We start from the raw sequence: 15,641 nt of genomic DNA, 5'->3' as shown, positions 1-15,641 counted from the left end.
GCTTTCCTTTACGGCCATTTGCAAACGTATGTACCTCTAAATCGAGCATTATGCCACCCGTATTCGGATAATCCCGTTGAAGAACTCCGGCGCAGCGAACGCTTTGAATAAGTTGCTTAAGCGATCTTGTGTGAGCGCTTGCTTCCCTGGACAATTCTGTTGTACTCGCACGGTCACGAACGACGTTATACGACACAGGTAATCTCAATTCCCCCAAATTACCCACGTATGAGGCTATAAATAAACCTCTCAACCGCTTCATCTATGTGGTACCAAAAGAACCCCCTGACACTTACTCACTTTTTTTAATCAAGGGTTTTTGAGAGAAAACGTCTGCTTAGCATTTGGCGTCTCGTACTGCTCCTCTACTTCTCTTCCCCTTTTTAATTAATCGGCATTGTATCAATACGTGGCACCAGTGCCACAAAATAAAATCAATCAGGTCAATGTAGAAAGGACGACATTGGTCGGATTAGCGTGTAACGAAGAGTTTGCAAACCGAATTGGAATGTTCGTTTTAGTTTGAAGGAATTGTGTACATTGAAACAAGACACGCATACAAGAACGTTCATAACTATTAAACCTATAGGCAGCAGCTAAAATGTGTCTGTTGGCATCAAATTTCTTGAGACGTACTGCACCCGTTGACCGAGCCAACGCCGCCTGTATAAACATTGCCTAACGCGTCGCCCGCTTTCCTATGGGAGTGGTAGGGACGCTTAGTTCAGGCACACATCCGGTATGTGGTGCGCGCCGGCGGACGGGGTCCCGCCTTACGTCACTGCTCGCGAGACGCGAACACTGCACCCACTTCTACAGCGTGTGTCTGTCAGCTTGCCTCGAATAGAGTTCCTGTATATAGCTCCCCTAGGGGAGCATATACAGGAACTCTAGCCTCGAATGCGTCGGAGCGCCGCCTGGGGAACACTAGACAAACTGTCAACTATTTTGCATAGTTTCCGAGATGCAGCGCTGGCTGGCGGACATGAAAGCACGTAGGAAGGCTACGGAGCGGGAACGGGTAGGAGAGAACAACAGGAGAGTGGCTGTTCGGCCATTTTTCGCTCACGCGTTAGGCAAGGATAGTACAGGCGGCGTTGACCGAGCACTACTCAACGAAACAAATTAGACCCTGAACACGTTATTTGAAGCGTGAAATATTCTTACACACTGCAAGGTCAGTGTGGTTCACTGGGGGCGCGGTGAAATAGATGTGCAGCAGATGTCAGCATAGCACGCATCGAATAATTTCCGAATACAGGAATGAAAGAAACGTCACTCTGCATAACAGTGCCCGTGTTCAGCAATTATAAGATGGAAACATGGCAACGCCACAAATTCACATTAGAGTTCTTTGCTTCTGTATTTAGGGTCCGTACGTGAGTGCTCGAATTTCTACCGCACAGAAAGACTGGGCTCTCATTGAATTTAGAATTGCCGGAAGCTCGCATTTTTTTTTTTTTTTTTTACAGACGTGCAATAATGGGGTGCAAGTTCTGTGTGCCAGATACATTATACTGCAGAACACATTGTTTTGGCCAACCTACCGATGTTTATGGAATTAAAACACCAGTTTAAAATACCCTCAGCTCAAGTGTTCTGGGTGCATTAAAGGAGTGCTCTGAGATATTTGCATGCGACGATGTGGTTCAGGTACCAACAGGAATTCGTACTTTGGCGAGAAAATTAAAACTACTCGGAGGGGATGGGCTCCGCGAGATTGGGTTAAAAAAAATTTGAGAAGCACTTAGAGCCCGTAAAACGCTTTCACATTAAGATGACACACACAAAAAAGGCAGTCAGTAGAGCAGGTTGCGGTCAGTTTTTGATTAGGCTGTACACGAAGTGCACGAGGTGGAACACTCCGCAGACGATAGCCGTGATCTGCGAAATGAAGAGAGATCAGGGAAGGAAACAGGATTAGAAAGTTTTGTTGCTATGCTACTACAGCCCAAACAGACAAAAACAAGTATTTCAAGTCAACAAATGATTGTTATGCTAAGCGCAAGTCCATATTACTCTGTGTTCAAGGCCGCTAAGATTACATTGGCAGTCAGTACCTCTAAACATTAATGTATTCTAGGCTGAACATCGCAAGAAACTTTTTTTACTCCATAATATTACCGGGATTCAGTGAGATCGCGAGAATGGGCAACAGTCAGTTGCCTATTGCAATTTTCCATCGTTTTCTCCGTCATTGACATTATGTGATCAGAATATTTTCCTGCGCATTAATCCTTCCGGCGGGAGAAAATTCCACCATTCCTTAATTTTTGAAAGCTTAGCTGCAACCGAGTGGTGGCCCACTAATCTCACTGGTCACGTCGGCGGCTATCAGCAGGCTGCAATGTGTCTATCGACGGGCACACATTCGTGCGTTGTTGTTAAGAATTTTGACCTCTGTACATCGTGCATTTTCTACACATCTGAACTTGGCATCATACATACAGCCTTGAAAAAGGCCACGGAAAATAACACTGAGTACGTTTTTTTTACAACAAAGCCGTATACCTCTACCCCCAAATGGTTTCATTTCCGTGGGCAAAAACGCCAAGGCGCCCTAAAGGCCAAAGATGCCACGCGCATGCGTCAGCTGCTAATCAGGCATACAGCCGTTATACAGGAGGCTCTGATACAGCGTACAGCTCACAATTCGTTTAAGGAAACCACAAAACAAGCATTGAAACTGCATTATTGATGATAAGGCTCCTGTGAACAATGGGACCCTCTCCCCCCATGTGTTCCTGGTAAAGATTATGTCTGCAGATTATCTTTGAAGGCTATAGGCAGCACTAGTGTCACTAAATAGAGCAGTTCTTGCTCAAGACGCCGAGCGCGTGCGTCCGGCTGGGCAGGACCCAGAATTTGCCGCCAGAGAAGCCGAGCGTAGTGGCAGTAAATAAGGTATTAGAGTACTGCGACTGATGCACGCAAGTCGGCAACGGCAGCCATTTTGGCGTTTATCAGGTTCCGAGATTGGTGCATCTACGACCTCGCCGTAAACTTCGATCGGGTCGTTTGTTAACAACACTACCGAAGATACAGCAAAACGGCATCTTTCGACACACTTCTGCTGCTAAATGCTGTTACAAGCGTTATATTTGATTCGCATTCGGAACGACGTCAGTCGCGCGCAGCCGCAGAGTAGGGAGGACAAGCTAAGCCTACTAGAGTTGACCGACTAAAACGCATAACCAACAAAATGGTGGCCCTCATGCATGCCGTCGCAGTGCAAAGAAAGGTCACGTAATGCGAACTGACCAATTATCAAGGCGGCGGTACGTACCAATAGGAGAAAAGAGTGCCGATCCTCTGTACCCTTATCTAGTGACACTAGCCGAGCACAAGCGACAAGCCCGCCGAGACGGCGAGAACCATTTAACACCCTTCCCCATCACCATTTGTAGTGATTTACAACAGCTTTGCTGGAAATCTACTTTCGCAGGGTGGGATGGCGACCATTTCATTTACTAACTATAGCTGCACAGGAATTCCCAAGCCTAACGTATTGAGTATTATAACGTGCTGAAGGCCGCCACAAAGGGGTCGCTTCACGAAGTGGTTGGCTGCTAGTGGGGAGGACGGACAAAATACCTCTGATGTAAACGTGGAATCGCACGTTTTTGTGATGAAAACTTCGCGTGCAGCTGCGCTGATTAAAGTCTAGACAAGCCTCGAGCACCGCAAACCAGCCGTACAAGTCCCTGCATTTCACTGGGATGTTGCCAGAGTGCGAGATATACAGAGCGTGTAGTGTGTAGGTATTATACTTGTGACCTTTCTTTTATTTTCAAGCAATACTGTTCAGAAGAGTTATAATCATTTGAAGATCATTGAAAGCATTATGCCACACAACAGGGCTGTTTGCGAAGTTTTGTTCGGGCGTCAGACCTAATTGTTCGCGAGAAAAATTTTATTTCGTGAATTATAAGCGACTCACGAAATAGAGGGCCTATTCAAATATGGGTCGCTTACAGTAAAGCGGAATATTTCGAGATCGTATGGCCATAAAATGCTTGACCCTGCAAGCCGGCTTGACCCTGTAAGCCAAAGCCGCCGACATCAACGGCTTGTAGCGCCAAGCATCTTATTTTGCTCGTTTCAGGCAGAGTAAGAACGATTGGAGACAAAAGGCTTTCAGCCGTAATTATTCACGCTACACCAGCTAATCTCCCACAGCGCCTTTTAGTACTCAGATGACGGCGCATGCATGCAATCGCACCAAGAGACGTGCGACTTCACTCACCCCGTCAATGATTGAAGTGTTGTTCACGCTCCCGATTCCGCCAGAGATGTAACCGATGGCCGCCACCAACTGGAACAAGGTGTACTGAAAGGGAAAACATTGGGAGCAAGTTCCAGGGAATTGCGCCCTGCGAATGCGGCTGAACAGCGGAGTCCACAAGTCACTGTGACTTAGTAATGGCGGTCACAATGCCTTCTGACCGTCATTACTGTATGTCCTCACTGTATATTACAGCGACGACAAAGCCTTGGCTTTTTCGTCGCTATTATATACAGCGTACTCGAAACTGCACACAAATCTTTGGCTAGTACCAATTGACGAACGTTCGCCGCTGGGACGACTCGGTGTGGCATCGCAAGCCAACGGCTGAGCACGAAATGCGTAACCTTTTCCGAAACGAAACCTCGCCGTCCATCCACGTTAAAATCACCGACTACGACGTCCGAAAAACAGCCCAAGGACACTCAATCAGGGCTTATAAATGCGAAAGCATTGACGTCCAATTGAAATGCTGAGGCGTTTTGATGTCGTCCCTGCTTCTCGAAGCGTTTCGTCCTTTTGCCGGCTGGGACGAACTGTTTTAACCTTACGCTCCCAGCTGGCTCTGCATCCTACGATCTGCGTCCCATGCTTGCGCCGCTGCTCGCGCCCCATGACTATACTGCCGCGATAAAGCGCGTGGTATGGAACGCCTAACGCTACAACGACACGTGGAGCCTCGGGAGTTTTAATGCGAGGATATCGAGAAACGCATAGAAAGCTGGCCTAATACAGCTCCGCGTTAGAGCGCTCGTTTGCAGCGATACCGGCCAGAGAACGAACGAGGATTTGATGCCATCGAGGAGGTGAGCGCCAGGTACTAATTCAGTACTTATACCGGTATGCTGAATTCCTGCTACGCTTGAGCATCCAGTCGAGGAGATCCATGAAAGCGATTTTCGCCAGTCAAAGCATTGCGGTGTCCTCAGTTCAGAAGAGTCGAATAAACATATGGAGTGGAGGACAGACTCAGAAAACGGCCATTGAACTTACTCGACGCTCCTCAAGAGGAGTCGACAAGCTAGCTACAGGTATTGAAGCGGGTACCTACACATTCCAGACGTGTTATGTGACTGCTCACTCTCCCATTCTCCCGATTCCTTCGCACAAGGCCTACATCATGGGATCAGTGACTGGTCGGGCAGAGGAAAACCACCCCGGAAACCGTGCAGTGAGACCCGTGGAACATGGGCTAAAAGGTACGAGACAACAGGAGGGACGCAGTGCCTGTCGTATGGCTGAACATCCTCTCGCAATACTTCCACGGAATATTAATCTCAGCCCTTAAAGGGACCCTGCAACAATTTTTACAATTCCTTATAAATATTAAATGCTTTCAGAACGTAGTCAACCAACACATAGAGTACTTATATTAGGGGGGCGCATAAAACTCTCCCAAAAACTGCTGCCCATCAGACATCTTGGAAACTTGCTGAAAAGACTTTTCTCTCTTTCCCGGTCTTGGCGCACTTCGAGCACTCGAATTACGTCATTATAGTCCCGTAGCGGCTATTGGCCGGCTTCTCTTCAGTTGTAGCAATGAACGCATTTGACGACAGCCACTTAAAAAAGGAAGCCACAAAAGCAAAGCAGAAACGTAAGGCGGATCTGCTGCGACGAGCAAATCCCGCAGTGCCGGTCCGTGCTGGCGATAACTGCAGCTTTACCAGTGCTTCCAGACGCGGAAGCAAATAGTGAAAGCGTTTATCGGAAGTGTTGCAGCGTCCCTTTAAAGGGCTTGTTCCCCACATAAGGGTTCAACCAGAATGCCCTATCGTTAATTGCTGCCAGCTTTCTTTATTTTTGCGCTGTGGTTAACAAGACACGCGTGAAAAAAAGGATCACAGTGAACTATACCATCGGCACATTTCTCCAAAACCAAAAGTCACTAACAACATATTCTTGTTTTTTAAAAGTTTCGCACTACCAAGAAATAATTCGGGAAGCAAGAAAGCAACCCGACTTCTCTAACGACCACACCACTGCACTGACTATCTTAGTCAATCACGTATTGACAACCTTTTTTTTTTTTTTTGCAGCACTAAAGTACGTTAATTTAGGTGTTACACCAGGCTACTCGCTAAACTGTAACTTTATGCTTTTCTTACATTACTACGGACACTACTCTTTCGGAAACTGCCCCTCCTTTTCAGCACACACCCTCGATATAATATGTTTCGCTCCTGAAGGGCCTAATGAACAAAATAAAAGCGCCTACTGGCTTTCTTTACAAATTGCCACAAAAATGCCGAATATGCCATAAAGCAAACTTGCCGCAACAAAGAGAAAATGAGGTGCAGCTTTCCGGCTCATGCCTGTTTTCGGATTTCAACGAACTCGGACGATTTCAATGCATTTTCACACATTCAATGTTGAAAATGAGATTTTGGTTTACGTTTACGACACCAAACAGGAACAAGCCCGAAGCCATTGCGCGTACCAGCCCCCTTTGACGACGAATTACGAAAAATTAAAAGCGGTTTACAAAGCATTTCTTCATTATTGATATTAGGAGGGAAATTTTTTTGTTTGCGAGGTATCACGGTTCTGCAATCATGGTTATCCCCGTTCCAGGGCGAATTTTAGCTAACTTGCGGTGTTTATCCGGCTTGCGCAGGGCCAGTCCGTGTGTTTTAAATTCACGCGTCTCGTACTGGACGGCTGGAAAGGAAAGGAGACCTGCAGGCATGAAGCCCAACAGAATCGCCTTTGCCGCCGTGAATGCTTTTGAAGTTTTCCGCTGTGCACTCACCAGCAGACGTGCGCTTGCGAATGTGGCAGACACCTGCTTGCTCGTCAGAAACCTTCCGACAATGGGGTTAGACGCTGTACCGACCCGTCTATCACTTCCTCGTTCCTTATCTGGTTTATACTTCTGTGTTGGGATGTCAGCGCTGCACGCATCCAGCCTTCGTTCCCCCCACGTGATGAGGAGATGAGAACACATCCTACGTACGTGAACACATCAAGATGTGAACACATTACCTTAAAAACCAGTACACAGACCTGAAAATATAAAACAAAGCAAACGTCTGGACGTGGCGCTCGTGCACTCACGTAGAAGAGCTTGGGCAGCATCAGCGCCGTCTGCAGGCTCATCACCGAAGCGAGCAGGAACACGAAACCATTCAGGGTGAAGGCGCATGCCCAGGTGTGCAGGAACAGCTCGCTCGACGTGCTGGTGCCCAGGATGTCAAAAATTGCCCAAAGGGAGGCGCCCATCACCTGCGAACGACTCGCCAGTGCCGAAGACTACGTGTCACACCGTCGCCAATGCACCCGCGCCGCTGTGTGTAGACAGATACACACGTATACGGGGCAGCGTGTAGACTTTCACGCAACACCAGTCGGTCATAACGACTGTCATGAAATAATCTTTGCACCCATGTGGACACAGTTTTCGTCTCAGTTCTGCATGGTTTGATAATCTCGGTATACAATGCGTACGAGAGGCGAAGGTATGCTTCTCTAACTTCCTGCGTATTTCTCGAAACTTTATCTCACGATAGCTAAGTTACACAAACGCCTAGAAGACGAGGCTCTGTGCGACTCCGCGTAACATGCATGCAGTAGCATCTAATGAAATGGTGGGAAAACCGCCAAAGCAAATTAACTTGTAGTCCTCTAAAGCCGAGTATTCTTGTCAGACGAAACAAAACGAGCTAGATCCATACAATTGCGCCTGAATCGTTAAATGGACCTGTACATACACGGCGGAGTTGGATTTCAGGCAATAATTGTTGGGGAATGATTTAGCAAGTAGTGCTGGATTTTGTACTTGCTTTCATATGCGACGCGTATTGTAGCGAAAGCCAAAAGACAGTGCCGCTGGCGCCCCCCCCCCCCCCCCACCTTGTTTTTTGAAGCGGAATATTTGATTTGAAGCCGAGATGATATGTTCGCAGTCACCAGCTGCAGCGTGTGGTATTTTGCTACGGATAAGCTTTACCGTAAGCTTATCCAAGGTTCTGCGTCAGGCTTCTGAGCGGTAGGACGTACGTCGAATTATCGTCGAAGCGAGAAGACGGCTCAGTTACGGCTGGCACCTGCCGTGGCAGCGATCGCTGCAATGCGGACAGAAACGATTGAGTATCTCATTACGACCTGAAAGGAGTGAATTAGCGCTAGACGCAGGAGAAACAGCAACTTCTTTTTCGTGGAGGTTTTTCGTGTGTCGACAACAGCCCACCCGCTCCGTAACGAGAGCAGCAGCCGCACTGCCAGTTGGCCTAGTCGTAAATTTGTCCCCTGTGAAAGCAAAGAAGCGCTAAAGAACACCAGAGAACAAAAGGGCGGAGAGGACCGCGCCCTTCTGGTCCACCCGTACTTTAGCGATTCCCTTTCTTCACGGGCGAAATTTGTAGTGCCTTCAAGTTCGGAGAAGGTGGCGGCCGGGTATACCTTCTGACCTTCTTTTGAAAGTGGAAAAACTGAGCTCCATGCGGTAACCGTTTTCTCTGCTGTGTCTGTTACGAATATTTTACTTCATATAGACTAAAATTTGATCTCCTCAAGCGTTGTGAAAAAACCCGAATATTCTACAACTTACCCTGGCCCTTTCTACCTTCTCAATGTTGGCACATCCGGTTATGTGGAAGGCCAAAGGAAGGAACGTTTAGAGCAAAATCGATGTTTCGATTTTATCCTTAACCTTTGGGGGAGGCAGAAAAAAAAAGCAGAAATTATTTGTGTTTGGTCAGCTTTAGAGAAATATCTTAAACCGTGTGTACGGCCACTGCTTTTCTTTTTTTTTCCCATGGTAGCACACTTCTCCAGAGCTTACACCAGGTGTGCGATCTTTTTTAAACGAATCATGAAATGCAAGGGTGGGTTGAGGTAGTAAATCGTCCCTTATACGCAGCGCAGCAAGTTTGCGGCTCAGTTGCTCCTGGACTAGCTTTGCGAGACATGTGCCGGGGAAAGACAAAGTCGATGTTTCATACCACCTGCGGGCTGCAAAAAGCACGACATCTCTGTTGTGACGCTTTCCGCTCTGCGCGCGCAACAAGAGGCAGCATACGCTTGCGATATTGGTGCGCATCAATTTTCTCATGTCATGAGCGAGAATAGAGCATTTATATTTCTAGTGATTTATCGGATGCATGAAAGAGTGTAAGCGATTGCGAAGTATAGATGGTACGCGGAATAGAAAGCACTTAAATGTCGTTAACCGCAGAATGGCGCTAATATGTGCTAGTTTGTACAGTTTTTGGCGGAAAGCAGCTCGAACATAGACGGAAAAAAGGGAGGGCGAGAAAATCAGGGCAGCGGCGTGTCCCGTTTCTCTTTTACGCTGTTTTTTCGCAGATACTCGATAAAACGGAAAGTAGAGCTAGTTGGATCTGATTCATGTTTACAGCGCAGACAGACGATACACAAGAAAAGGACAACACGAGCGTTTGTGTTGTCCAGCACAACACGAACACGAAGCGCTCGTGTTGTCCTCTTCTTGTGTATCGCCTGTATGCGCTTTAACCAATATTCGCCCTGCTTTCCAAAAAGTAATTGATCGCGCATCATCAATAACGCATGATCGAACCGTTTCCTTGTGAACCGTGGTAACCGTCAATTTTTTTTTTGTTCAGTTCCCGTTTGGGTGGTTCACTTGGGCTAAAAATACCGGTTCAATTTTGGCTTTTGAATCGGGCTCGATTTCGGTTCGACACCCTGGCGTCAACATTACTCATCAGAACATGCCACACTTATCTTGTTGTGGACGAAATAAAATAGATAATCGTATTTGAGAAAGAAATTTGGCTCAGAAAACTCAGTTGCTCTGTTTGATAAACGATCACTTAATTTTAATCCAGTGGTGCACAGTTTACGAATGAAAGCTTCTTTCTAATACGTGGGCTACCAGTGTAAGTAAGCCCGCCTTCGCAATTTCCTATAACCCCAAATTTGGCGTACAAATTATCCACCCAAAGAAATCGTAGAATATTGCTAACACCTATGCCAAGAATTCGGCTGCGGAAGGTCTTATGGTACAGTTTTGTCGTAAGCCTGCGCACGCACTCTGTGGAAAGGCGCTGCGTAGGCTCATAGAGAATTGCGTATACTGAAGCGTGCAGGGATTGCCGACTTTCCATGGCGTGCTAATCATGCCTCCCCGGAGTGCGAAATGACACAATTACACGAACTTATTTATTGATACAGCAATTTCAGGTGGAACTGGCGTGGAGGCGCGCTGAAATTCAGCCCAATAGCTCAGCACGGCATACACCCTTAGTTTATATTCACCTTAAAACGTTCCGCCGAAATCACGAAAGCCTGCCGGATATAACTGGCGAGCAGCCGGACCAACTAATTAATCCGGAAAAACTTAGTTGCACACCCAACAGATGTCCCCGTCATCCTGGGAAATTAAAGTGCCAACTGAGGAGGTTGCGCGGCATTTTCGCTAACGTGCGCAGCATCAAGGCAATTATCGCCCCCAATCGGTGAGGCGTGCCTTCCGCGACGTTCGGAACGACGCCCGGCCAGGAGAAGGGAATATGCGTCTTTTTGAAATATGGTAGCTGTGGTAAGCGTCGACACCATGACAAATTGCCTGCGGGTTTACGTTGCTCGCACTGGGCTCTGAGAAACCCTTTGTGCTCGACAGGGCCAGCAGAGATTTCTTGGGACCAATTTAGTAGCACAAATTTAGGAAAGTTATATTTACTTTCAATTTATGAACCAGGGTTGCGCGTAAGCGCGTCGACTGTTTTTAAGTAATTTGATGTGTCGGTTTGGCTGCGCCAACCACAGTGTATCGTGCGAAGGCAGCGTACATTATTTCTTATAAAGCGCTTTGTAGAGCGTATGTAAAGCTTTTCTAGGCTTGAGAGTAAGCACACAAGGTTCGAAATACACGCGCCGACTCCTTGTGGTCGACTCTTGTAGTGCTTGCCCTCCTCTAAGTAACTGATTTATTGGTTCATCGATTGCTGGATGCATGCCCCAGCATAGTCTGCAGCATACATTCCTACTTATAAAGCGTTGTCCAATGCCCCACTGTTGGTGTGTGCAACTCTGTCAGTATGTGTCACTGATGTGTCACTGATGTGTCACTGATCCGTGGCTGACCTGGCGCCGTGGTATCGGGGACGAGGCTGGCACCGGCACGAATAGCGAGTTCTCGTGCAGCTTTGGGCGCTGCTCCAAACCAGTGTGCGCCGGGGTCCAGACGATGTCTAACAGGAAGGTCGGGGATCTTGAACGTGAATTTTGGACCGCACGGACGCTATGTACACGCGGGTGAAGTTTTGGACGGCCGTATTTGAATAAGCGATTATAATTGTAGGTGACGGCCGCGTAGATAGTGCGAACCATATTGCCGCCTCCTCTGCCGCGGCAAGGGTGATGGTGCGGACGGTTGGAGAGTTAATAAGAGGTTATTTGAGCTATTAATGACTGCGAGGGAAAAGGTGTCGTGATGGAGGTATTCTGCCGCATTTCTTGGTGAGCACCTGCGGCCGTTGCCCCCTTCTACCTTTCTGGTAGGCGGGGTGCATGTTCCTCGGAAGAGGGCGGATGCGGAGGCAGTCGAGGATAGGTCGGGGGATGGGTATAGACGGTTCAGAGCGGGCTGGGGCACCATACTAAGGCGGACCAGTATATGTTGTACAGTGGACGTAGCCGAGGGGCGACGGAGCTTATTTATATGATATGCCTCGACCAGTTCCTGGGCAGTACTACGAACCCCGAGGCGCTCAAGTCTGGCAGTGGGTGCACTCAGGGCAATTTGTAGCGCATATTTGTAGGCCTTTCTGATGAGACAATTATTTTGGTCATTTCTGCCTTCGAAACACGGAAGTGTAGGGAAGAGAATAGAGAGTTTTAGAATTCCGTCTCTTCCGTCCTTTCCGCGTTCGCAGCGTGTTGACCGGGACCCGACTGGGCACTTGCGCATTCGTTCCGGGGTGGATTGGTTCCGCGGGCCGGCCCTCGCTATGCCGGCGCATTCGTTACGGTGAGGGGTGTCCTCCTCGCCGTGCCCGCGAACGCAGGCGCAGTCGGGTCCCGGTACGAATGGTACGAATGGAAGAGACGGAACAGGCGGATTGCTAAAACTCTCTAATATGTTATGGTGGGCAGGCGCCGGGGCACTGGAGCTTAGTCGCAACGTTTGGCTTTGAGATATTACGACCTCAGCAGGCACTCACAGCTTAAATTGCGTTGAACAAAACGAGCACTTTTATCAATGGGTAGCGGTTGACGTCGTTAGGCGGCAAGGAGTGATGTTAGGCCTAAGGCCTTATGTTTAGGCCTACCGCTAGGTAACCTTCAAGTTGAGCCTCACAGCATGCAGAGCAACGCCAAACTCATCGTGTTTCGAGCTGCGGGTGTGCCGGTTGACGATTTCAGACATCAAAACATGGCGTTGTGCTAACGTCGGGCCTTTGCATACCCGCATCGCTCAATCTATGCTCAGGCGAGTTATGAAAGGGAAAATACGGTAAGTCAAGAGCGGAAGATTGCTTCTCTCTTGTTCCTGTGCCGGTGCCCTCTGCACATGTCCTGGCCGGTCGCAGGTGTTGTTCTGACGTGCTGTTGTCGAGAGAGGCTTCAGGGACTGTCTCGTCGATTTCACAGACGAAGCACTTACGCTTGCGCTTAAAAAATATTGAGATAAAATTACAGTGCCTGGTTACAAAAGGGCTATCAGGAGGTGGCTGAAATGGCGGTTTTTGTCATCTAAAAGGCGCTGCCTATGTGCGAAGCTATTTCGTCACTGCAAAGTTGGCCAGAGAGGACTCATTGCTCTTATTATCTTATTAGAAGGCTTCGCTTTAGCCGAAGCAAAGAACATGTTTGACAACCCCTATGCAGCAGTAACGTAATGAATGCAGATCAGACAATACATGACACAACCTTTGAGCAAAGTCATTGTAAAGTGACACTATCTCCAAGCGACAGGGACACTTTCACAGTGCTTGTAAGCCCGAAGGAAAGCAGAAGACCACTCTGAATAGGCCACTGTTTCCCAGACGCCTACGCAGTTCGGAAACAAACATTATGCGGTTTCTATTGGAAACCTGCGGCACTCTAAATCAAGTACCGCCCACACGAAAGGGGTAAAATAAAGGGGAACATAAAGTGTGATTGTAGTTCTTTTAACGCCCCCCTAAAATTGGTTTGCCCTTCATGGCTGCCTCTCCCTCTAGTGACACAGCGCGCGGAGTACTCGATATTGTGAATTACCTTTCGCGAGTTGCACGGCCAATATTTATGCATGGAAATAAGATAAGAGTAGGGTCCTTAGATTTTCTTGTTGTCCCCTTTTGGAATAGCGAATATTACGGACAAGTAGCGTATAGAAAGCTTTTTCTACGTTTTAGAACACAAAACTCGCCTGTATGCCTACAGGTTGCGGCTTTTAAAAAAAAATTCTCACCACAGAGAGGCTGCAGGCATGTATATTTTAGAAGCAGCTTGGCTTCCCACCGAGTGCATCCCGAAAATCGGTAAAATTCCACTCGAGGTCGTTCAGACAGCGGCGGAAAGTCTCGCTATTTCGCGCTATTTTATGCTGGCACACTGTGTCTAAAATTCGATAGCCGTGAATAGCTACACTACGTACAGAATATAAAGTTTCCTTACTGAATTAGACTTTGTGTTAAACTTTGCCCGTTATTTCTTTGAACACGGATAAAAGAGTGCCAATATATTTTGCCCACGTTAACCGGGGAAATACGGGGTACCAAGTTGAGTGAGCTCTGTTTAATCCTCAAATGAATGAATCGTGGACTCACCACTTCAAGGACGTTAAGCCATCCATCGGTGGTCATGGTGTACTCACGAAAGTAGAAGCGCATTGTAGCTTTGGGAAGTGGCGCTGGAAGCCCCTGGACGGCAACTTCTGAGTATACAGTGCATGCAGATCGCAATAGTATTTTTTATTTGACACGGAAATAAAGGTTCAAGGCAGACATAATGAAGTAGAACTGAGCAACACGAATATCGTCAACGCGAAGGGGGTGTGACTACTGCGTTCTGCAGAGAGACGTACACGCAACCCTCTTATGTGGAGGCCGTTGCACGTCGGAATCGAAAACAACGGGACTTCTGATATTTTGACCTATAGAAGGCCCGCTCCGTCAGTCCATCCGCACCTGATGTGTGCCACAAAATAAACACTACTTGAATGAGCTAGTAGACCGGTGCTTTCTGACATTCTAAACCAAAACACCAGCCCTTACGACAAAAAGGCTCTGCCGAGCAGATCCTGTCGTGTTTGAACAGAGAACCGGATTAGCAAATTCCACAGCGTGGCTGCATGAAGTCCGTTTAACGCCGGGTTAACGCCTGTTGTCTTCAACAGCGAGTATAACTTAGTCTTATATGACGGCGTGGGGTGTGACGCAAACTTAAAAGGGAACAGGGCGTGCTGCGACTAAGAGCACTGGAGCTGTAGTTGCCCCATCTTTACATTCACCTCATGGGCTCGTAGCACAAAGTAAGAATTTTTTACCATCTCCTAAAATTTCATCAGGGACACTGAGCGCAGAAGTGATTGGTGGAGCGAATTTTTCGTTCAAACCATTGCAAACATGCTGCGAATGGATAAAACAACGGCTGTGCACAGCAAGGATTACTCGACCATAAGCTGTAACATAACACAGCACTAACAACAACAGTTAAACCTAAGCCAAACATATCATCATCTGAGCCCATCACTGCCATCGTGTATTACAGGGGTTAGCCCCATATGTCGATAGTCTCCCTTGAAGGGACAATGAAGGCAAATAGCAAGTTGGGATCATAAGAAAGTACAACTGCCCCGAAGCCCTGTCAGCGTTTATCTGGCAGCGAAAGATGCTTTAATTGCCGAGAAATTGGAAATTGAAAACCGCATTGCGTTCATCGCGCCAGTTCATGACGTTTCGCGTGAAGTCAACGGTTGCCGGAAGCGAGTGAAACAGCAGTGTGGTCTATAGCAGGAAAACTGTAACCTACCGAGCGATGCATCGCGGCCGCAGGAGCCACTGGTCGCGCAATCGGCACACACGACAAAACAACTTGCCCGCCCCACAATTCCGTTACCTGCCACTCTCTGTGCGTCAATCTTGGTGCCGTACGGGACATGAGATGGTGTTTATATGCCGCGCAGCCTTTTACTTTACCTACACAATGTCTAGCGGACAGCGCAACCGCAGCGAGAATAACGGCAGGCGGGCTCTTTTGATTAGCATTGTCGTTATGGGTAGTCGGGTTTTAGTCGCTTCGTTGCACTCGCCATAGCAACGCTTAATTTGTGTGGTCACTACGTCGGCACCGCGACGTGAGGTTTGGTAGAACGTTTCGTCAGTTTTCCGTCGCCGTATGGTAACGCTTATTGCGGCATCTGTTGGATGTTTTGCGAAGCGAGTTG

At 47.8% G+C, this 15,641-nt stretch overlaps 1 protein-coding gene across 1 annotated transcript; it reads right to left on the bottom strand.

The window, feature by feature from the left end:
* Positions 1–791: 791 nt before the first annotated feature.
* On the bottom strand, positions 792–14,085 carry LOC144170387 (uncharacterized). Its single transcript, XM_077700162.1, has 4 exons — positions 14,023–14,085; positions 7,343–7,510; positions 4,247–4,330; positions 792–1,884 (listed from the first exon to the last, which is right to left on the bottom strand). The coding sequence occupies exons 1-4, from the start codon at positions 14,083–14,085 to the stop codon at positions 1,819–1,821; spliced, it is 381 nt and encodes a 126-aa protein (XP_077556288.1). The 3' UTR covers positions 792–1,818.
* Between the last annotated feature and the right edge of the window lie 1,556 nt (positions 14,086–15,641).

Source organism: Haemaphysalis longicornis, unplaced genomic scaffold (assembly GCF_048455015.1).
Source record: "Haemaphysalis longicornis isolate Haplotype H1 unplaced genomic scaffold, Haemaphysalis longicornis Haplotype H1 scaffold_1, whole genome shotgun sequence".
NCBI lineage: Eukaryota > Metazoa > Arthropoda > Arachnida > Ixodida > Ixodidae > Haemaphysalis > Haemaphysalis longicornis.
Note: the sequence above shows the minus strand (reverse complement) of the source record. Positions and strands in the feature narration are given on the sequence as shown.

Coding starts and splice junctions, on each gene's coding strand:
- LOC144170387 (XM_077700162.1), bottom strand. CDS start 14,085: ATGCGCTTCTACTTTCGTGAGTACACCATGACCACCGATGGATGGCTT. Junction 4,331..7,342: donor TGCTGCCCAAGCTCTTCTAC/GTGAGTGCACGA, acceptor TTTCCCTTTCAG/TACACCTTGTTCCAGTTGGT. Junction 1,885..4,246: donor ACACTTCAATCATTGACGGG/GTGAGTGAAGTC, acceptor TTCATTTCGCAG/ATCACGGCTATCGTCTGCGG.